Here is a 22,373-nt window from a genome sequence, read left to right on the forward strand (position 1 = left end):
GGAAACCCAAAACAGACTTCCCAAATATGCCATGTACAAAATTGCAGATAGTGGCTCTTTGAGTTCAAATATAATAAGTGTCCTTAAACTCAGCCTATATATCATACATTGTATTTTCATTCTCCTATGGACTCTCAAATCACCCAGAATAGTCAACTCTTGTTTTTTTATTGTTTTTTTTTTAAAAAATTCATTTATACTACTTCAAAAAGCATACAAAATAATAGACATTTGACTCTACATCATTTTACACATCTTGGATCTTCTTTATATGGTTTGCCTTTTGTTTTTTAACTGGTAGATTTTTAAATTATCGTAAAATATACTTGACAAAAAAGGTAGATCAGTTTTGTACTTTTAATGCATCTGAAGCATATGGCATTAATGAGTAACATGGAATGTTCAGTCATTTGAGTTCTGGCTTTCATATCAACAGCACGAGTCGGACAACACGGACTCCGGTAACACTGCAGAGGTGATGCTGCCAGTCGGCTCGTTCCGTCATTTGCACGCTTAACGATTTGAACAAAATGTGTCATGACATGGAAGAAGCAATTGTTTAAAAACCACTTTCCAATAATAGCCGATAAATATTTTGCTATTCTTCATGCACAGTTTCTTAAATTGATTATGTTTTGCATGTTAACCATTTAAATAAAAATAAATATTCACTGGGTGCAGGTTTGTAGAATGTCAAAAGCGAAAGCCTCAGAGAGATTAATCTGAACTTGTGCTTTAGTGACAGGAAACACTTAAGACATGGAATCACAGACAGAATTCATTTTAAACTAAAAAAAAAAAGGACTGTTGCCAAAGTAATATTGCCACTAAGCAATATTATATGCCAGGGGAACCTAGCAGGACGCATGGATGATCATAAGCCAAAAGACAACATTCTGCTTGGGTTATGATCAAAAATCAGACTAAACAACAATAAATAACGGACACGGCTACCAGAAACGAATACCTTAATACGTTAATAGTCTTGATTAGGCTAAAGAAAGGGTTTAAGCAGCAAGTAATGCAATTTTATAACTCGGAAGCGACCACAGGTCAAAAGGCATCTTTTCAAAGTTATCAATTTTGTGGTTCCGTGATTGTTGGCGGATGCTCAGAGTTCAGCCCTGAACCATAATTAGAATTCAATAAAGAAAATATAACTCCCCAATGATTTACTGTTCTCTGGTTTCTCTAATTAACAGCTGACAGTTTGCAGGAAAGGTTATATTTCACCCTCATTTTCAAAACCATTTAACTGTTTCAGTTTCCCCAGACAATTATGCTAAGTGAACATCATAACTTAATATTCTCCAATGAGTTGAAGACTATTGGGGAAGAAAAAAACCTTTTAAATCCCCCACAGCAAAATTATTGTCTAGGCAAGCCAATTAGTTAGAAACAAATACATAAGCTCATCTTTAAACCTGGGTAGCAACCAAGCCAATACCAGAGTTGTACGGCTTTGATGTTATGGGTTAACGTAACATTCCTGCACGAACGCAGGCTGCAAGTATCTGAATTCATAAACAGACTCTTTTTCTTGCACGTTCCTGGTTCAGTGAAAAGAAATCTCCAGACAGAAGTTCCGTATGCTCTCCTTCATTAGATATATTTCTTTGTTTTAATTAAACACAGATGGTGTTGTGAGGTAAAAATCATAGGGAGAAACTGCAACTATGTAATACAAACATGAAATGCTGTTCACACACCATAAAATACTATTGGTTTATCTGTAGCGTGAGTGAATATTTCTTTTGCTTGATGCATACATTGAACACTTATAACAAATACCAAGGAAGTGGATTTCACAAGCTGTAAATTGTGTACATTTGTAGCTGTAAACTGGGCTGTAAATGAGCCAAAGCAGTTCATTTTGAAAACTGAATCCTAATCTCTGCTAGTTACCTAGTTTAAGAATACTGATTTATTAGCAATGGTCATTTCTGTACAGTTAAACAACTGAATGAGACCAAACACATTTAAGGAGCTGGAAGTCCATACACACAGACAAAGAGATGTAAGTGCTTGATGCCGAGGATGGCTTGAGCAGACCCAAGAAGGCGTGCCAGGACCCAAGGCTACCATAATACTGGCAAAGGCGGAGTAACGCCGTATATTTACAATACAAGGGTAAGTCACCTCATAGGGTGAGCCATAAATGAGTTCTCGTTCTGTAACAGCCGTTATATATACATATATATCCACAATTGTGCACAGAATTACAGGGAGGCAGCAGCTGTTTGCTTCATGCTAAAAGCCCGTCTTACAGGAAAGATGTGCAATGCTCAAGTTTCCAATCTGACTTAATCGGACAAAATGTGGACAAAGGATACCGGGAAGACCCCTTTTCTTTCTGGCTGTCCTTCAATGTGACCAATCTGCAATGGAGAAAACATGTTGCTTTGAGGGGAGGGTGACATTGCTGTGTTTTGCCGTGTTTCTTGCACACCAAACTTTTAGGTATTTGTACAACACATATAATCTGTGTAATAGCTATGCCAACAGTAGAAATCCTTGAAGTACCACCTACCATAGGTTCATGAGTCATGACCTGAGTATATATCCTGTTGAAAATAATTAAAACACCCACCACCACCACCAAGTACTTGCATACTGAGCAGAACCTCAATTCACCTTGTTTAGCCTCAAGTCTCCAGGCCTGTCTCCTGCCTTCAAAAAGCACACAGAACTCTCTTTAATAACAATAATATTTGATTTATATACTGCCCTTCAAGACAACTTAATGCCACACTCAGAGCAGTTTACAAAGTATGTTATCGTCAGTCAGTCAGTCAGTCTTTATTGGCATCAGTTGGCACAATATACACAATATAAAAAACATAGAAACAAAGTTAATTCTGGAACCCCCACAACAATTCCCACAACCATCACGCTGTGAGGTGGGTGGAGCTGAGAGAGCTCCAAGAAGCTGTGATTGACCCAAGGTCACCCAGCTGGCATCAAGTGGAGGAGTGGGGAATCAAACCCGGCTCTCCAGATTAGAGTCCTGCTGCTCTTAACCACTACACCAAACTGGCTCTTTGAGAGACAAGTAGCTGCTCCATGCTGAATAAGGAGGAAGTGCTTTTGAATGCCCTGCCCAAGAACAACTCTGGGATACTTTTAAATAATAAAAATTTCAAAAGCCCTCTGCCTTGCACCCCACCCCCCTCGATAGACCTAGATTAATCATACAGATATGCTTCTTTCTATTGTTGTCTTTGCCTTGAAGATATCTAGAGTCACAATATACTAGTCAACTGGAATCCAGCACTCAGCAGTCCATATTACTTATGGGTCACATTATAGAGTATGGCATGTAAATACTTGTGCACAGCACAGTGGAAAGATTTTCTGTTTTTGTTTTCCCCCCTTTGAACGCCAGATCTCAATGATATACAATAAACTGCTGTTGAAGCTCTTAGTTTTGAAAGCACTTTCCCCTCTAGCATGTAGTGCAATTTTTTAAAAAAATATTTATTTACTTCATTGCAATACAGAAATAGAACAAGTTAAAATGTGTATGTTGAAATGGATTCAGAACTTTGGAGAAAAGATAACAGTTCAAAAGTGGGAAATTTTATGGATGAAAGATATAAAATTCACCGTGAGTCAATCATTATGAAAAAATTGGTATAAAATATTTTACCGATGGTATATTATCCTGAAAGATATTGAAAAAATGAATAAGAAGTATATAGGGTTGTGTTGGAAGAGTAAAGAAGCAGAAGGTCCTTGATGAACTTGCAAAAAAATAAAAACATTCTGGGAAGATATACATGCTGAGATACAGAAGATTTTAAAAATTGACTTTGCCATGAAACCTGCGATGCATTGTGAATATTGTGTATTGTGTATATTGTGCCAATAATACTGGCAGTCTTAAGAATGAGATGAGGATGGAGAGAGGATATATTTCTGGATTTGTTTGTGTTGTATTCCTGAAATATGTAACATGGTTGTAGTATTTTAATAATGCTTGTAATGTGTATCTTTAATTTTCTTGTAAACCTTTGTCCCTTTTCCCTTCTGTACCCCTCTATTGCTTAAAAATAAAAATATCTATTTAAAAAAGAAGTCCAGCAGTGGAATCGGCTGCCTAGGCACATGGTGGGTTCCCCCTCATTGGCAGTCTTCAGGGATTGGCTGGACAAATATTTATCAGGGATGCTTTAGGCTGTTCCTGCACTGGGCAGGGGGGTTGGACTAGATGGTCTGTCAGTCCCCTTCCAACTCTATGATTTATTATGCCTGAGCCTATCCAAATGTTGCCTTACAAAGCACGTGTTTGGATTCCATTTTTCTCCCACTGAAGCTAAAATGCACACTGGAGGTGTTCTCAGTCTTTAAATAGCAGAATCCAACTAGGAATTCTAAAGCAAAACATGACAAACAATAAGCAAATGTGGTATATTCTGAATCAATATTGCTACATCATGAAGTAAAACAAATACATCATCTCAGCAACTGCTGGTTGACGACTGACTTGTTCTTTGGTGGAAGATTTTATCTTATGCTTTTTTAAGCAAAATGATACCTACCCACCACTCTTGGTCCTCTTCACCGGTAACAATAATAACTTCACCTTCAACAAATGTAAGCTCATCGTCATTGTCTGCCTGGCAATCGTAGATTGTCTTCACTCTCCTAACTTTGTTCTTCCCCTAAAAAAAAAAATCTTGTTTTAGTTCAGGGGATGGGAGAATATATAGTTCAGATTTGTTCCTCACTTATGTTTTAATAATAGCAAAGCAGTGAATACTGTAGAAGGTTTGGGCCACGTTCAGAATACCTCCCTCCCCCAAAGTTTAAAACAATTCATTCCTTAGAAAAACATTTCTTTTAACATTAGTTTACAATGTACGTTTTGCGGTTTTACTATAGCTTCTAGCATTCACATCTGAAAACAATTTTACATACATTATACAGAATTTTACATACATTTTACACACACACACACACACACACACAATCTTATGCGTGTAGCACATCAGATCTGCTAGTTCAGAGTATCTATAACTTAGCTACAAGGTTTTGAGTACTATAGGAATCTTTTTTTTCTGCTGAACCGATGAAGAATTTTACCTAGGCTTATTTAGAACTTTTATATTCTGCCTTTCCCTCCCTTAAAAAAAAATCCCCAAGAGGTTGGGAGGATAAAAGAAAAATATTAAAAATTCCCCAAATCTGAAACTGTTCCTGAGAACAAGCATAGTACAGCAGTTAAGACTACGATCGGGGTTCCAGTCCCTAATATGTCCCTAATCTTGCTGGGCGACTTTTTGAGCGTCACTCTCTGTTAGCCTCATAGCCTTGTTGTGGAACAAGCGAAAATGTATATGTTTGTATCTCATGGAAAACCATATTTAAGGTTAACTGTGGTTAAAAATACCAGATTCAAACCATAGTTGCGGTCTCTGGTTTGATGAAGCCCAACTAACTAAAATTAGCAGGGGGCTTGGTTTTGGATGATCAAACTAACCAACTTTTAATTAAACAATGGCTTTGCCATTAAGTATAAGCACACCATGGGAGTTTGGTTTCAGCTTGGAGATTATGCAGATATGACAGGCTCACATTTTTGCAAAGCCACACAAATATCATTTATCTGGTGCTTACGCATCATTGTTTCATAGAATTTTTGTCGCTGCTAGGCTGACTTCATCTCTTTCAACTTCCTTCCACATAATCACTTTTAAAGCTGTTACTGGTTTCATCAGTTTGGGGGAATTATGACACCGAAAGGGATTGTTAATTTCTCTCTTTTTAAAAATTATTACTTTGTTGTGTTGCATAACTTTTGGTTTTGTATTCTGTACTGATCTCTGGTTAAAAACTATGATGGTGTAGGGGAAAAAAGTGTAAATTTTCAGAGATCCATCATACAGGATTGCACAAGTCCTAGACCCATGATGCACCAAAGCCTTTTCTGCAGTAAACGAATAAAATTCCTACACACCGTATTTATCTTCCTAGGGAGTGGCACTGGGGTCTCTGGCAAAGCATGTGCTACATCATTGGAGTCTTCTGATGCTTGCTTTTGGATGGTCTCTCTAGATTGTACCTTTGGAGAAAGATCCACAGAGTGAGATTTCTGATTGACCTCCAAGGGCTGAGGCTTCGGCGATACTTCTCCGCCGGGAGTCTTAGCCAAAGCATCTCCCAGCTGAGGCTTTGGAGGAAGGTCCTTCACTTGGGGCTTGGGAGGCAAGTCTGCTAACTGCGGTTTGGGTGGCAAATCTCCCAGCTGAGGTTTTGGGGGTAGTTCTCCAGGTTTGGGGGGTAAATCTCCAATCTGAGGTTTCTGTGGAAGTTCCAGAGGCTGTGGCTTTGGGGGCAAATCTCCAGGTTGGGGTTTCTGTGGCAGATCAATAGAAAGGGAGGCTGACTTCTGGAAGATTTCCAGATGAGTAGACTTATCGATCGAAGGAAGATGAACGGTTTCTATTTTTCTAAGTGCCACTGAAACAGAAAACAAATTTCAACATCAGCCTTTAAAAAAAAATAACCTTTAAAAATGGCACCTACTGCTCACTGTCTTTTTGTTGCCACCGGCTACCCCCACTTTAGGACTATCCCATACACATGGCAGTGCCAAGGACCAGCAACTGATCTAAAGACCTAAATCCAGCCTTCAAAGCTCAGTTTTATAAAAACAGAACGATATTATACTGGCTGCATACACGGGACACTCTCATCGTGTCTTCTAGCCTTTGTGCGGCCTCATATGAACAGAGGGTAGCACTATATTGGCTACATTCATGACTCTCTCATTACTCCACCTAGCTCATGCACTATGCATACAACCTTCCTATGAACATAAGGCAGAACTATAGCAGCTACACTACTAGTTCTCTAACTTATCCTAACATTGCAATGTTCTAAAAAACAGACCTTACCCCAGAGAGTAGGCAAGTCCATTTTAGCAAGTTACCAGATGAAATTCTAAAACATATACAGCAAACAGACATTTTTGAATATCCATTACCTTTCTGAGGTAGTTTCGGAAGAACTCTTGGACCCAGTGCAGTCTTAGCAGTACCGGTGCTGATAAACGAATATGTAAAAGATTACAACTTAATTCCGATACTGAAAAATCCAAATGCCTCATGTTTAGAGTACCAGACATGAACTTCCCCAGTGCAGACACTTTCCACAGACTAGATCTGATATTCATTCATGCTGATAGTGGGCTTGCCATATTCAAACATAAGAGAAGCTTTATAACCTCCTCACAGTATTACAGTTAAGCAGTAGATGTAGTTATCTATGATTACCTGTATGTATATTTAGAAGAGGGGTCAGTGAAAGAACATTGGAGGAGGTTATCTTGAACTGTACGTATAAGAGATCCTAAGAAGTCAGAACTCAAAATGCAGCACTGGAGCAAGTCAGTTCTTTGGATTTTGAGAACTGTGGACAAGCCTACCAGAGGCAGGATCAACAGCCACAAATACAAACAGGCTTCATCCAACCCAAACTTTTCAACAGTAGAAGCTACTGTGGTAACAAACATAAAAGAGCAGGGACCACCACAATGCTCATCCATAAGTGAATATTTCTTTTTTTTAGATTGCATCCCTACTGAATACATCTTTAATTCAGTTAACGCCTAGCCAAATTTTATATTTGGAATAGGATTATCTGTATATATAAAAAGCAAAGAAAACTCAGTGGCTTGTTTTAATTCTATTAAACTTGTTGTGGTTCTACAAAACTTTTGGTTCTACAAAACGTTTAACCACTTGGTTGCCAATCGTTCTGAATTAACTGCAGCAAACATAAGAACCCTGTTTCTGGCACTTTCCTATATTTAATCATGGTTTGTTAAACAGCAATGACATTTTTCATCATTTGTAAGAGGAAGTAACGTGAGGCCTGAGTGCTACGTCTGCCCTGCCAAAGTTCTGTGCTATGGAAAAGCTTCTTTTCTTCCCTACCCTTTGAATGACAAATCCACATGGGGGAAAAAGCGGAGCAGTGCAGAGGTAGCCCGTGAGCTTTATATTACCTGCTACCCTAACCATGCATTTAGAAAAAGCCAATAAAAGCCAGTGAAATGAAACAGCCAATTAAAGAACAGAAATGAATTTTATTACAGATGTGTAAAAAGTGATTTTCTACAGCTCCATGAAAATCTAGCTGCATACAGATTAATGTTCTTGCACAGCTATAATGAATTATCAAAGATAATGTAAAATTTTACCCTGACTGTTGAGACATGCCTTCAAACTTGTTTGCAGCCTTAGTTGCTGGTGGACCCAAATCATTACCTAAGTAAACAATGAACAGTTTTCATTTTAAATTGAGAAAGTAGCAGTTAGCACCATAAAGAGTATGAAGCTTTCTTAGCAGCATTTTTAGTGATCCGAACTTATTTTTTCATGCACAACAATGTAAAGTCCAAAGGTACACTTATGAGGTTTGAACTGGTAGACTGTGGAGCATCTGCTGGAGAAATTAAAATTTGACCACTTGGGAGGGGGGAATATAAATATTAATTCAAATTAACTACAAATTATACTACAACTACACACTCCTTTTGAGCTCTTCAGCATTTTTACAGGAAAGAATACCGATCAAAACTGTGTTTGATCAATACATGTGTGTTTGTGGCCAAGGGCGTTGAACAAAAACTGCTTGATCAAACACAGAGACCTTTTTTTATTTTGTCACAACTGAACCCACATTCAGAAATCACCATTTTGCTCAGGATTCTACTAACCGGTTTACTTAAGTGTGCCCAACCAGCAGCAGGAGTCACGCTTGAAGTGGTGCTTTGGTAGAGCAGCATTTACACAAAGATTTCAGTTTTTGAGGATACTAGATGCCCTTTCACCATTTTTGTGTGCGAGTTTTTCGTATTACCTCTTACTACAAAACAGGGAGTCTACAGATTCCCTGAAGTATTATCTGCAAGGGCTTTATTTGTGTTATACCAAGCCACTTAGCAATAAATCCAACGTTTCTGGAAGGAATTCAGTTAGATCCCAACCAAAGAGAAGAATTCATTACATGTAGGCCTCTCTCTCTCTCTCACACACACACACGCACGCACACACACACACACACACACACACAAAAGCATGGCAGCCACCTAGAATGCCAGTACAAAATACATCACAAAAAAAGTGCTTGTGGCTATGCAATGAAAACTGCAAGACGTGCAAGCTGCTTAAAGCGAAACAGTATGACTTCAGAACATTCTCCACGTTGGTTCCATTTCAGACAGATGCTGGTTTGCGTGAACTAGGCCTCAGATAATAAGATCAATAGCATAAATAAAAGACATGCCCTTGGTAACAACAAGAGCCAGTGGACATCATCTTAAGAAAAATTGAAATACACTCTCACTCTCTCTCTCTCTCGTGTATTTCCTAATGCTAAACAGAGTTAGTGCTAAAAACAAGTGAAAATCAGAAAAAAGGCACTAGATCGTAGTTAAGAGAAGCATCTGCTGTAGTTACCAGATGAAGCATGAGGTCTCAGAAAAGGAACGCAGCTGTCATAGCCAGCCACCTGAATGTTTCAAAAAATTTAAAGCAAATTAAATGGAGACAATCTCATGAGGAGGGGAAGCACAATGTTAGGGCAATGGCAATTTTAAGGGGTTTTTTTTAAAGCCAATAAAAACCTCCAGATCTCTCTCAACAGACATAAAACCACGTAAGTTTCCAAACCGTAAGCAGCACACAAATGTGAAAATACAAAAAAAAAAAGCCCAACAAAAATGGTGAAAAAAAGCAGACCACGTGTATTTCCATCTGCCATGCAACAGCAGGTGATTTTCCAACATAAATGCTACATCACATTACATGATTTGGCTGGGTTCATGCCAGTTGGAAAGAAAATAACAAGAACATGTTTCAGGTTTATTGACACCTCTGCCAAAGATGCACAGGAGAAGTTGGAGAAACATTATTATATGCCCATCTTTGTAAAAAGGCTACTCTATTTAGACAGAACTAATTAACTTAATTGAAGGGTTGAGAGAGAGAGGTAATTTTTCCTGTTGCTACATTTCACTTCTTTAAATGTATGACACTTTACTCATCATATTACTTGCTTGGATATGTATGACCACTGCTTACCAGCTGACACATGAAGGTTAAAATACTAAATTTGATCTGTGACACAAAAACGACACTTCATACCAAATTGCTCCTGGAAGGGGGAATTCACACAGCAGTTTATTTTATGTTAATATCTACATCTACTAGCAGTGCAATCTGATGAAGAGTTACTTCAGTCAAAGCCCATAGATTTCAAGGGGCTTAGCAAGGCAAACCCTTGTGCTCTTTTCCAGAATGCTGAGGACAAGGCAGGCAGGGAATTATATTTCCTTCCTCAGAGGGCCATGGTACTTTTCACTAAGTCAAACTAGACATTTTTGTCGTTGTTTACTAAAGACTGGAGTAAGAATCGCCCTCATGCCTTTAAGAGTACATGGAAAGATACAGCTATTCAGGGTTTTTTTTCTGGGAAAAGAGGTGGTGGAACTCAGTGGGTTGCCCTCGGAGAAAATGGTCACATGGCCGGTGGCCCCGCCCCCTGATCTCCAGACAGAGGGGAGTTGAGATTGCCCTCCACCATCTAAACTCCTCTCTGTCTGGAGATCACGGGGCGGGGCCACCGGCCATGTGACCATTCTCAAGAGGTTCTGGAACTCCGTTCCATCGCGTTCCTGCTGAAAAAAAAGCCTGCAGCCCTCCTAGGCCAATTTTGGTGCACAAAAGGATCACCCTTGTTTCCGAGGAATTTAAAGAAAGGTGGACTTAGGAATCCAAGGAATTTCTTCGGTGGAAAGCAGAGAAAAATCTTCTATAGTCTTCTCCTACAATTTGTTATTTATACAGGCCTTGGAACATTTTCAGTATGCTTGAGAAAGATATCACGTAGTAAGGAATAATAATAACATTCAATTTATATATCGCCCTTCAGGACAACTTAATGCCCACTCAGAGCGGTTTACAAAGTATGTCATTATTATCCCCACAACAATCACCCTGTGAGGTAGGTGGAGCTGAGAGCACTCCGAGAAGCTGTGACTGATCCAAGGTCACCCAGCTGGCTGAAAGGACAGCTGTATCAAGAGAGCAGCCTCCCACCCCTGGCTGTCCTCAAAAAAAGTTATTAGGGGTTTCCTGAAGAAGGTTCATGTGAAGTTTTACAGCTCTGTACAGATTGGCTGAACTTCCCAGTCTCTACAGTACAAAGAGGAAATTCTTATTAAACTAAACAAAGCTGTGCTTTCAAAATACAGTTTTACAGTACTCTTTCTTCTTTACTTTCTTTTTCTATTTCTCTGCCCCTTTTATTAGGCTTTTAATCTTAGCAATAAAATCAAAAGTATTCCTGAAAAGAATAGTTTTACAGCGACATGATATCCTTCTGTGCTCTACCACTGGCAGAAACAAATGAAATTATAATTCTTTGGACGAGCACGGAAAGCCTGCAGGTTCTTCAGGTGGAAAGAATAACTTATCATTACCAGCCATTGGCTTAACTGACACATCTTGCCAAACCATCTTTTGTTCTAATCCTAGTTTAGAGTCAAACCACGGTTTCCTAAAACGTTTTGAGCAAACCATGGCTTATATCTGCTTGTCTCTTTTCATTTTCTATCAGCTGAATACTCTGCTGTCTATTTGCAGTGGCCTTTGGTGTGAAACTGTAACTGAGCTGTGGCTATTTATTCATATATATACAGCACTAACAGTATCTATCTACAAAACAATATCTATCTGCGCACACGCACACACATATACATATACACCTCTCCATCTTTGAGTACTCTTTCTGAAGTGCTTTAAAACTCACCCCAAGGAATTTGGCCCTTATTCTGGGGTCCATGAGGTAGTGGGCTTGGTGGGTCAGAGAGGGTTCTTTTGTGTCCAGGGGGTGGGGGAGGGGGCCTCTTCTTAGACAGAGTGGAGCTGCCGCTAGTGGTTTGAGTGCCTAAAGGGAGGGTTGAAGGTGGGCCAGACGGACCTGTAAAACCAAACAAACAGCTGCTTACCAATACAAAGACGAGTTAACACCAAAGCAGCACAGAAGGAATGCAAAATCAGACCACAGTACAGCATGGCAAAGCACTGAAAACAAAAGTAAGCCATTCCAAACTTTGGTAAAATTCAACATCAGTATGAAAATTAACAACACTGTATGCTTTTCTGGCTATGCAAGCAGTATGACTGGAACACCCCACACACATGCAGACAGAAGCGATAGCAAACAAGCACCAAGAGTTTAATATTTAGACACAGCAAGAGATGCTTACATTACTTTATACATTTAAAATTAAATGGGAGTGAACAGCTGTGGCTTGGAAGTTACTTTCTAAAGAACATACTAATCAAATATTGTTTGTGATGGCTTATCTGCGTAATGGATTCAGCAAATTCCATAATTGTGGATTATTTCAATTACAGAAACATTATTAAGGAATGCTACTACCCATCCCTCTAATATATGGTAATCTGTAATGACTCACAGTAAGTACAGCAAGGAACTGACGGGGTAGTATATTAGAATCCCCTGGTCAGCATCTCCCCCTTTGCACTAAACAATGCAGATCATAGGTGCAGAGGATCCATACTCTCCCAGCCTCACCCTGCCAATCTGAAATACGAAGCTAAAAACGCACATCTACTTTACACGATGACTGTAAGAATTACAAAGTAACTATGTGAAGCAGTTTGAACACACTATATAAATGCTAAATGATAAAAATGTAGTAAACTTGGATCCACGGATATATGAAGGTATCTGCACTACTGGAAAAATGACTTCTGGTGAGGCTGTATCAGGTTTTTGTTCTTATGACAAAGTAAACGTTTCAATGCCAGGTCAAAATTTAAGTATTCTGAATACCTATTTACAATTTAAAGAACTTGTGATTGATTCAAACATTCTCATAATCTGTATATTTGAGATTTCTTTTTATATATTTATGTGAACGTAAAGTGGATGATAAAAAATAAACAGGCCAGAGTCATAACACATTTCAGAAAATTACTTTTAATACAAGGATACCATATTTATGGGTTCAGAAAAACAACAGGATAAGGTTGCTGACTTGAAGCGGGGTGTGGGGGTGGGCTGAGACCTTCAGGGACTGCCTAGGACTGTCCTGCTACCATGCCGAAGGTCTTGAAGTAGGAAGGTATCAGGATGTGAGGGAGAAATGAGGCCTTAAGATCACAGGTTCCCAAATGTGGCATCTATGGGTGCCATGGTGGCCCCTCTCAACTTATATGCTAACCACCAAGTGTCTTTAGAAAGTGGGTGGGGCTAGATGGGGCTTTCCCCCGGTACAGCTTGCTTCTAGTTGGCCACTGGCGATCTGATTTTCTGTGCAGATTTTTAAAAAGTTCAATATATTGTCGAAGTTGCTTTGACAGTAGCTGCCATCACAGCACAAGGATCTTCACTGCATGACTGAAGGTAAGCTTCATGTATACAAGAAAATATTTTTAAAGAATAGGTTCATTTACAAAGGAACCCTGTCAAACAGATCTTCTGCCTGAAACACTGAAGAATATATATCAGTTATGCATCATCCCACTCCCTGACATAGTGTGGTTGGCTCCGCCTCCTGCAACAGCCATTTTGCGGTTTGACATTCGGGGGCAATCTGCAAGCTCATGGGTTCCCTTTCCCCGCTTTTGCACAAGGATCTCCTTTCCTCGGTTGCTCCAACTACATCGTGTCATGAAACCAAATCACGCCAACTATGATTAGTGCTACCTAGGATTGCCTCCAAATCATGATTTTCAAACTTACGTCTAAGTATAGACTCAGTGCTATCATATGCACCTTTTAGATGTCAGAGCAGGAAAAGGATGAAGGAATCTGTGAATGAGAAAGGGGGAGGGAGGGAGCAAAGGACATGATTTGATTACTGTAGCACAACGGTCCCCACCCTTTTTGAGTCTGCAGGCACCTTTGAAAGTCTGAAAAAGTGTAACGGGTGTAGCTTACAAAATGGCTGCCTCAGGAGGAGCCAGCAACAAAATGGCTGCCCCACCTTAACTTCAGTCACACAATGAAGATCCTTGCGCTACGGTGGCAGCTGCTGTCAAAGCAATTTTTTTTAAAATCTGCACACTTAGTCAAATCTTCACTGGCCAATCACAAGCCTTATTGGGAAAAAGCTCCACCAGCCCTACCAACTTTTTAAAACACACTTGGAAGGCACCAGGAAACGTGTGGGTGGACACCATGGCATCCACGGGCATTACACTGGGGACCCCTGCTGTAACACCTGAATGAAGTCTCTGCATTAGGAATTCCAGCTAGCCCACTCCTAATTTCTACTACCATCCAGAAACTTCACAGTACTCCCTAGATTAATTAAGTGGGCACGGTTGGAAAGAATCTAGTGGTAATGACAGACATTCTGCTATTACAATCTTTGGAGGAATGACATTATTTACCAAAAGATTCTGAGAAATAAAAAGCACAGCAAGTAGAACATTTGGCAATATGTTCAGAGCTTTACTTGATTCCAGAAGGACATAGAAGGACCATAGAAGGACAATTAATCAGGCCAGGAAAGATATATCTCCAAGAAGAAACGTGTGCAGTAAACCCAAAGAGTGAAAAGAGTAACTGAAACCATGATGCAGAGATGACTGTACACTTAGTGCTCAGCAAAACGCAGCCCACAGTTACAGGGAACATAGTAAAATAAACTTCTACGTTAGATAACATTGATGTGTTCAGTTACACTGTATGCTGTGTGCAAGTTCCAGACCTTTTAAACTTAACAGTATACTCCATTTTAGCACTGGTGGTGCTGGTTCAGGACCTGTTCTTCAAGACAGCCTGTTCTTCATCAACAAATACTATGCAGAGCTTTTATCATCCAACAGAGAGGTTTCAAACAGTGAGTGGGGAAAACACACACACACACACCAACAAATGAGATACAGCAGAACCATAATTCCTGTTAATAGTATCCTGTTAATAGTATCCCTGGTACTAGAAAGAAGAGAGATCTTGTTAAAAGGAGTGCTTTAATAGCACCTCTGGGCTCACTGAACTTGTGGAAATATAAACTGCTTACTGGTACTTCAAAGAGACTGTATAGATTTCATCTGTGTGATGAAATCTAAATTCTGTTTAGAAACAGATTTCATTTGTTCCTATCACAAATTTGCCCAGTGGAAAGTCTTATGGGCAGCTCTCTGAGATATCAAAGCAATATATTTTACCTAGGACTGTGCTGATGTTTCTTGCATTTTAATTTTTTGACCGCAGTGTCTTCAAAGGATCTGAAATAATTCTTAAAGAATTAACAAAAAAAATCCCCAACCTCCACGTCCTAAAATAATGAGAACGTTTGCTGTCGTTGTTTATACTGTTTGCTGCGACTCTGGTGTTTTTTTTAAAATCTCTTGTTATGGCACCATCCTTGGTCACTCAGATTGTGATCCCAGCCAAACGGGGATCATGAAGTCAACAGGATGCTTTATGCCCAGTCAGATGCACCTATATAACAATATCACCTGAGGAGAAATTAGAGCATAGGTAATGCTGGGTCATGTGGGTAATCCCCCAAGTGGGAACCACATAATGAATGGGATGGAGTACCAACACTACATAACCAATTTGGATTGCCTGACAATGTCACTGAAAACAAATGAAGCTAATTCAGAGTGCAGATAAATGCCTCCTGAACAGACAATCACTGGAAAACACATACACAGAGGTTGTAAAATGTGCACTTAAATTTTATGGTTAACGTACTGGCTAAGTGCTGTAATAATAAAGAGAAATTACACATACACAGACTAAAGGGAGGGGTGCTTTCTGCTACTGCTTAAAAGAGATACCCCCTTCATAGCTCAGGCCTAGTTTTCTCTGCATTCTCTGCATATCTGATCACACTCTGTAGTCCTCTGCTGTGTAGATTAGCTAAGTTGATCTTCATGATAGCCGATGCATATATATGGTAAATGATCAACAGATTTCACACTTCCAGCTCCCAGTACAATAATGAAACCTTTTAAATCTCAAACTCTTTTCACAAGCAAGACCACATGAAGTGCTGCTTTTAAAAAGACTGAATGAACCAAGAGTCCAGAGTCTTTTTTAAAAATGGACATTTTAAAATTTAATGAACACAAAACCCTTGGCACACAGGGAAGGAAGGACTGGAGCGGCAGGCATGGAGAGGCACAATAGCTAGTGAGGCCTGTGACTTTTGTACTACAATATTACATGCAGCAATTGTGAAACCAATGGGTGTGCTATCTGGGGAAAAGCTGGCATCAAGTACTGGCAAAATAGGATATCTTCATAACTGAATTCACTCTAAGTGAAAAAATGAGTGCATCTTTATTGTCTTAAATCCTGACTCTGAAAAAGGAACAGTGCTTCAACCAGAAGTATCTTGGCCATATACATTTCGGAAAAAATGCGTAATTTTTGGAGGGTATCAAGGTAGTGATTTAAACACTTTTGCTCCAACACAAGTCCTTTTTGACTACAGCTATTCTGGTAGCATGATAAAAAGAAACCAAATATATTGCAGGACAATTCTGTGAAGGCATTCAGAATTGTAGCTGTATTTTCATTCATATTTTCTAATGGCACAAGTGTTATTCTGTGGCCTCCTGAAGCTTTGATCTCTTTTCCGCCGTAAATTACAGTGCCAACCCTCAGCATGGTATGTAACATACAGTTTTCAGAACCTGGGTTTTGGTTTACTGTCAAATTAAAGGGCAAAACTGTAAAAAGAACCCTAAAAATATGAAGAACGAAATGGTTTTTGCATCAAAAATATTTGAAGTGAATTTTCTTACCAGCTATTTACACGAGCTGACAAACCTAAGTGCTTCGGGTTGAGTGGTGCAAAATGTACCTATATCCAAATGTTTGTAGAAGGGAAGAAAACAATCAGTGGATCATGGGACAGGACATCAAATGCTTATAACTAAACAACGTACCTTTGCCAGCATTTCTGGGAGGCAGCGGGGGGGCATCTGCTGCAGTGGGAGAAGTGGCCGAGTCTATGCTTGCAGAGACAAAGATCTGATTGGGAAAAGCTCCATAGGAAAGTCTCTGTTTGTCTCTCGGAGTGCTGAGGCCGGGAAGAGCAAGCTTGTCTTGGGGGGAAATACTAGAAGAATGGCAAAAGCTCTGGGGTCGTGGAGAGCGTTCTTTCTTTACCGGACTAGGCTGCAGAAAGATTTAACTCGGTTAGAATACGTTCTATGGAGTCACACTAAAAACAATGGCGAAACAGCATTAACTAATAATTTTGAGTTGGATCCCACATAGGACTTCCACAAATGGAAGAGCGTGTGTGATTTCTGCTGATTCTTTTTCCCCGCTACGGACCTCCCATTTTTGTTGCTCCTGGGGCTCCCTTGCAAGCAACATTTCAGGGGGCATTTGGGGCTGCTGAAGGAGATAAAGAGGACTAGCTCTCCTGATGGAAATCTCTTTGGTCAGGGGAAATGTTCTGTGAGGCCTCAAGCCTTTTAACATTGCAATCAAAGAGTAAAAAATTACTGAGTCATTCCCTTAGGAAGCCACTTTCTGAGATGGATATGTAGACGTGACAAACGGAGCTGTGGAGCTGCACAGAATGCTATTACCAATTTAGAAAAAGCCAGGGATTGATTTCCAAAGGCTAGAGAGAATTTTGCAATGATCACCAGTTATGAAGATTGCAAAACTGGTTCTGTGTGTCTTGTATAAAGGAGAAAATATCCACTGAACAACAGAGATGGGGAAAATCTGAATAATACATGTTATGGTTGTAGTGTATTTTCAGGGCTGTATAGCCGTGGTCTTGGCATTGTAGTTCCTGACGTTTCACCAGCAGCTGTGACTGGCATCTTCAGAGGTGTAGCACCAAAAGATAGAGATCTCTCAGTGTCACAGTGTGGAGAAGATGTTGGCAGGTAATTTATATCTACTCAGGAAGGTGGGTTTGGGCTGAGTCATCCTGTAAGAGTTTCCTAGGGAACACCCTGCTTCTCCACACCGTGACACTGAGAGATCTCTGAAGATGCCAGCCACAGCTGCCGGCGAAACGTCAGGAACTACAATGCCAAGACCACGGCTATACAGCCCAGAAAATCCACAACAACCATCGTTATCCAGCTGTGAAAGCCTTCGACAATACATGTTATGCCCGTTCTTATTCAGTGTATGTGCTAGCTTGCAAAGCAGGGGACTTCGAGGAGCACCTTGTGGATAAAGGCCATTTCTAGTTGGCTCTCACGATTCCTGCGTAACCCCTGAATGGATGTTTGTGCAATATTTGTATAGTTAATTGAGACACCACCTTGCTACTTAACAAGGCATATAAGGCAGTTTACAATCCACAAAACCACACGACGACACAATGTAGCACATCAAACAAACATTTTTAAGGAGCGCTAGGAATTATTCCGTTCAGTCATTTAAAGGATTTCCAGGACAAAAAACATTAAAATGAATCACCAATGTATAAACACTAAGAAACGATGCATTCGACAAAATTAGGCACACGCAGCTGCTTAACCCCAGTTACGACTGTTCTTCAAACATGTTAGTAATTTTACTGACTTCTTGGTTAAACCCAGTCACTAAATTTTTTGAGCTCAAGCCCTGCTTCTAAACTTTTTCCTTTTGTAACCTCCCCTTGCTTTGCACCATTTTGAACCTATCATCTGTTCTACTGGCAGGCATCTGGAAACATTTAGCCATAATTGCATGCATGTCGCCTATTGCCATTCACAACTATCAGTACGTCGAAGCACTTACCTACCATCACTTACATTCTAAGGAGCATACTAGACATTACCGTGTCTGCCACAGGCACACAGTACCATTTTAGAGCCTTTTAGAACTTTTAAAATTGCCCCTCCAGCGTTTCAGCTCTTGAAAATGGCAGGGTGTGCCTCAGGAGCCCCCTCTTTTTCCCATGCTGCTGCCTCCATGCCTGTTGCTCCCTGCTTGGCAATTTTAAAAGTAAAAGAACAGGATCCAAAATGGCAGACTTGGGGATGTGGCATCTTCTAGTCTAGCCCTAAGAAGAACAGAACGGGGCATGCCTGACCTCCTCCTGAAACCACACATGGGGCTATGTCTTTAGGACGAAAAAAGCAGCTCTCCTAAGTTTCAGAGATAAGGTGGAAAGATAGGGGCACTGAAGGTGCAAGTCACCACCACAGATCCAGATGGAAAAAGGTCACCCAACGCTCCTCTTTACCTTGTCATCCAAGTCATCATCACTTTCATCAATTTCTTCCTGCCGAAGGTTCCACTCATACTCTACATGTACATGTGGGTTTAGCTTTCCGGCTTTGGCCTGAGAAAGCTGAAAAGACATAACTTGGAAATGTGAATCTTACATCTTAAAAGAAAAGCTGACTTTATTTTTCCACATTTAATGGATGGGATGCCTGACTGTACATAGGTGGTTTAGAGCGCTGGTCTAGTGTAATCCTACAAATCAGAAACGTGCTGAAATATAACTCAGCCTTTTAAAAACATGCAAAGCCAACTTCTCTCCGTGCAAACTTAAGTGTTTCAGGAAAATAGGAAAATTTCGCACTTCCTGGTGAGATGAAGCGAAGTTTCATGGAGCGTTTGGGGAAGCGGGGGTGATGCTATGTGAGGAGAGGTTCTGAACGTAGCCAGAAGGGACCACGTACAGACTAATGCTGACAGCTGGTCACTAGCCAGCTGTCTTCATTCTCTTTTACAAATGAAACCTCAGAATTTTGTGCTTCGGTCCTAGATGTGCATGGGTGAATCCGAAAACTGGAAACAGAGCTGCACTGATGGAATGCAAGTTTCCTAGCTCCTCCTTCCTGTTACAGCCTGCGGTGCTTCCTGAAATTCAGCTGAGGAGGGGCCAGTGAGCCCTTGGAAATAGTGAGGGAACACAGATTATATACTGCATTGCCCTGCAGATTAGATATCTATACCATCTTAATTCTACAACCATAACCCAGCATGTATGGGAAGGACTTAAAATCATAAGGTTGGAAGGGACCTCCAGGGTCATCTAGTCCAACCTCCTGCACAGTGCAGGAAATTCACAACTACCCTCCCCCTTCCTAAACCCCCCCAAGTGACCCAGAAGACAGCAAAACACCGTCAGGATCCCTAGCCAAACTGGCCTAGAGAAAATTGCTTTGTGACCCCAAAGTGGCGATCGGCATTACCCTGGGTGTGTAAAGCATGAGAACTAAGCACTTATGTAACCTTTCTGCCCTCCCTCTTATGATCTGTCTAGGTTCGAAGAATCAGAATTGCTGTCAGACTTGGGAGTTCCATGTTGCCACTGCAGCTGCTGATATAACACACTGGCAATGGGGCTTCCATGTGGTTGATTTTCCCCATATTATCCTGCCTCACTCCCCTAGGGCAGCCGCCCCATGCCACCATGGGCTCTCTCATATTTGTTTTAAATTGGCAACTATTTTTATAATGATTTATCTACTAGGTCCTCCAAATTCCAACCTTTGTGTCTGCAGCCCCTTTCGTTGTGGAGATATAAGGAGAAAGGCATTATTCTCCACAGTGAAGCAGACCAGAGATGTACTTTTAAACTTGAATACTGGTCATTCAGAGGAACTACTATATAGATTGTTATAATGCTGCAGCAATATGTCAATTGCCAGGTTTAAAAAAGCCTTCTGGTGGCGGAGGTGTGCATGGGAAATGGCTGTCTTGGGGAATGGGGAAGAAAAAATGCCACTAACAGGGCAATCACCCCAGCTTTGCTATGACCTTTCCTAAAACACTGCAGCAAAGCAGGTTTAGGAAAGGTTGAACCGCGACCAAGCTGGGGCAAACATCCTGTGTGTAACTAGCCTACATCTGTATAATAAATTTATAACCTGCACTCTCAACCCACATGGGCTCATAAGGCAGCTTTCAACATCAACAAAAATAAATGTAAAATAAATAGTAAAAATGACACACACTACAGCATGTCAAAACCAGTCATAAATCAAATGGACTCTGCCACTGAAATAAAGCCAGCCATAAAATTCAACATCTGAGAACACAAGTAAAAACTGTAAGATGAATCACCTGGCACAGATAATAAAGAAATATGATGTTATTTTTCCTTACCAAGTCTTCACACTGGGTAGCTTTCAGTCTTTTCGCTGCATCCAGAGCTGTCTCTCCAGTTTGGTTTACTAGTGCAATTAAATAAGTTAAATAATTATTCAACCTGTGCTGCACAAAGTTAATGAAATTCAGTATTCTGAAAAGCTAACTGAAAGAAATGAGATGAAATGAAGATCAAATTATGGTTAAACATAGGCTATGTTCACCAAGAATAATTTGGTTGTATTATCTCATTCCTTGTAGTTTCAAGTAACTCAGAAGATAAACTACTCATCAACAAAAAAATTCAATGTTATTAAACTACCATAATTAAAATTTTGATTTAAAAGAGATAAGGAATGCTTTCGTTGGCTGGCCAGTTTCTAGAATGGAAAGAAAATCAAGGAAGGTAGATACATAGGTTTGGAACATCATACAAGATGAAATTTGTCCTTGGGATCTAGAAGAAGAAGGATGAATCCACCTTGGGAATACTACTGGGGCACTGCTGATCATTCCCACAATGTGTAAATCTGCAAGTTTTGGATTTCAGTGGCATATTTTAATGGACCTTGAAGAAGCTACCCTGAATTTCCAGTGTCTTGGAAAGCAGGAGTCAAATGGGCATCATTTTATGAAGCCAATAACTGAAGACAAAATAGCTGAGCTACATCAAAGGTGCACTTTAAATACAGAAAAAACACAAATCAGGAATCGCCAAGAGATTTGCACTAAGTAGTAGGATATTTTTAATTAACTGAGAAAGATTTAACTGCTTCAAGCTTGTGGTCCAAGCTGAAAACACTTCCCTCACATAAATGACAGAGTCAAGTATATACTTTTATCGTGAATTCTAATGTATTTTTAAAGCCAAGATCCCTTTTTTAAAAACTTGCTATATTGGTTTTTTTTTTAAAAAATACACAGTAAAAACAAACTTGCTCACCTATATCAATAGTTGGCTTGCCCTTCAAAAGCAGTTTCAAACATTCAGGTTTATTATATATACTGCAGTAGTGCAGAACTGTATTTCCCAACGCAGTCTGTTTATCCAGGTTACCACTAAAATCAAAGTGGGAGAACAATATTAGTGTTCCATGACAGATAATTCATCTTCACATTGTGTGTGCCTCACAGCGTACTTGGTCACAAATGCACATGGACTTTTTTTTTTACATCTATAAAGAACAGTTAAGAAAAAGAAATACTGACTTGATCATCAGTGCACAGAATGTGGATTTTTGCTGTATTCCTCTGTTTCCATAGCAGTAATTAATTTGCTATAATATTAATGAGTTCAGCGT

At 39.9% G+C, this 22,373-nt stretch overlaps 1 protein-coding gene across 1 annotated transcript in view; it reads right to left on the reverse strand.

Moving 5' to 3' along the window:
- Positions 1–343: 343 nt before the first annotated feature.
- The window catches only part of ASAP1 (ArfGAP with SH3 domain, ankyrin repeat and PH domain 1), a 202,460-nt gene continuing 180,430 nt past the window's right edge, over positions 344–22,373 (reverse strand). Inside the window, exons 21-30 of the mRNA XM_054984560.1 lie at positions 22,016–22,131; positions 21,091–21,158; positions 19,214–19,321; positions 16,956–17,187; positions 11,821–11,991; positions 8,207–8,273; positions 6,989–7,047; positions 5,960–6,462; positions 4,542–4,664; positions 344–2,378 (exon numbers count right to left, since the gene is read on the reverse strand). Of these exons, the coding sequence (XP_054840535.1) occupies positions 2,304–2,378; positions 4,542–4,664; positions 5,960–6,462; positions 6,989–7,047; positions 8,207–8,273; positions 11,821–11,991; positions 16,956–17,187; positions 19,214–19,321; positions 21,091–21,158; positions 22,016–22,131 (1,522 nt within the window). The 3' untranslated portion in view covers positions 344–2,303. The remainder of the gene's footprint in view (positions 2,379–4,541; positions 4,665–5,959; positions 6,463–6,988; positions 7,048–8,206; positions 8,274–11,820; positions 11,992–16,955; positions 17,188–19,213; positions 19,322–21,090; positions 21,159–22,015; positions 22,132–22,373) is intronic.

Source organism: Eublepharis macularius, chromosome 7 (genome assembly GCF_028583425.1).
Source record: "Eublepharis macularius isolate TG4126 chromosome 7, MPM_Emac_v1.0, whole genome shotgun sequence".
Classification (NCBI taxonomy): Eukaryota; Metazoa; Chordata; class Lepidosauria; order Squamata; family Eublepharidae; genus Eublepharis; species Eublepharis macularius.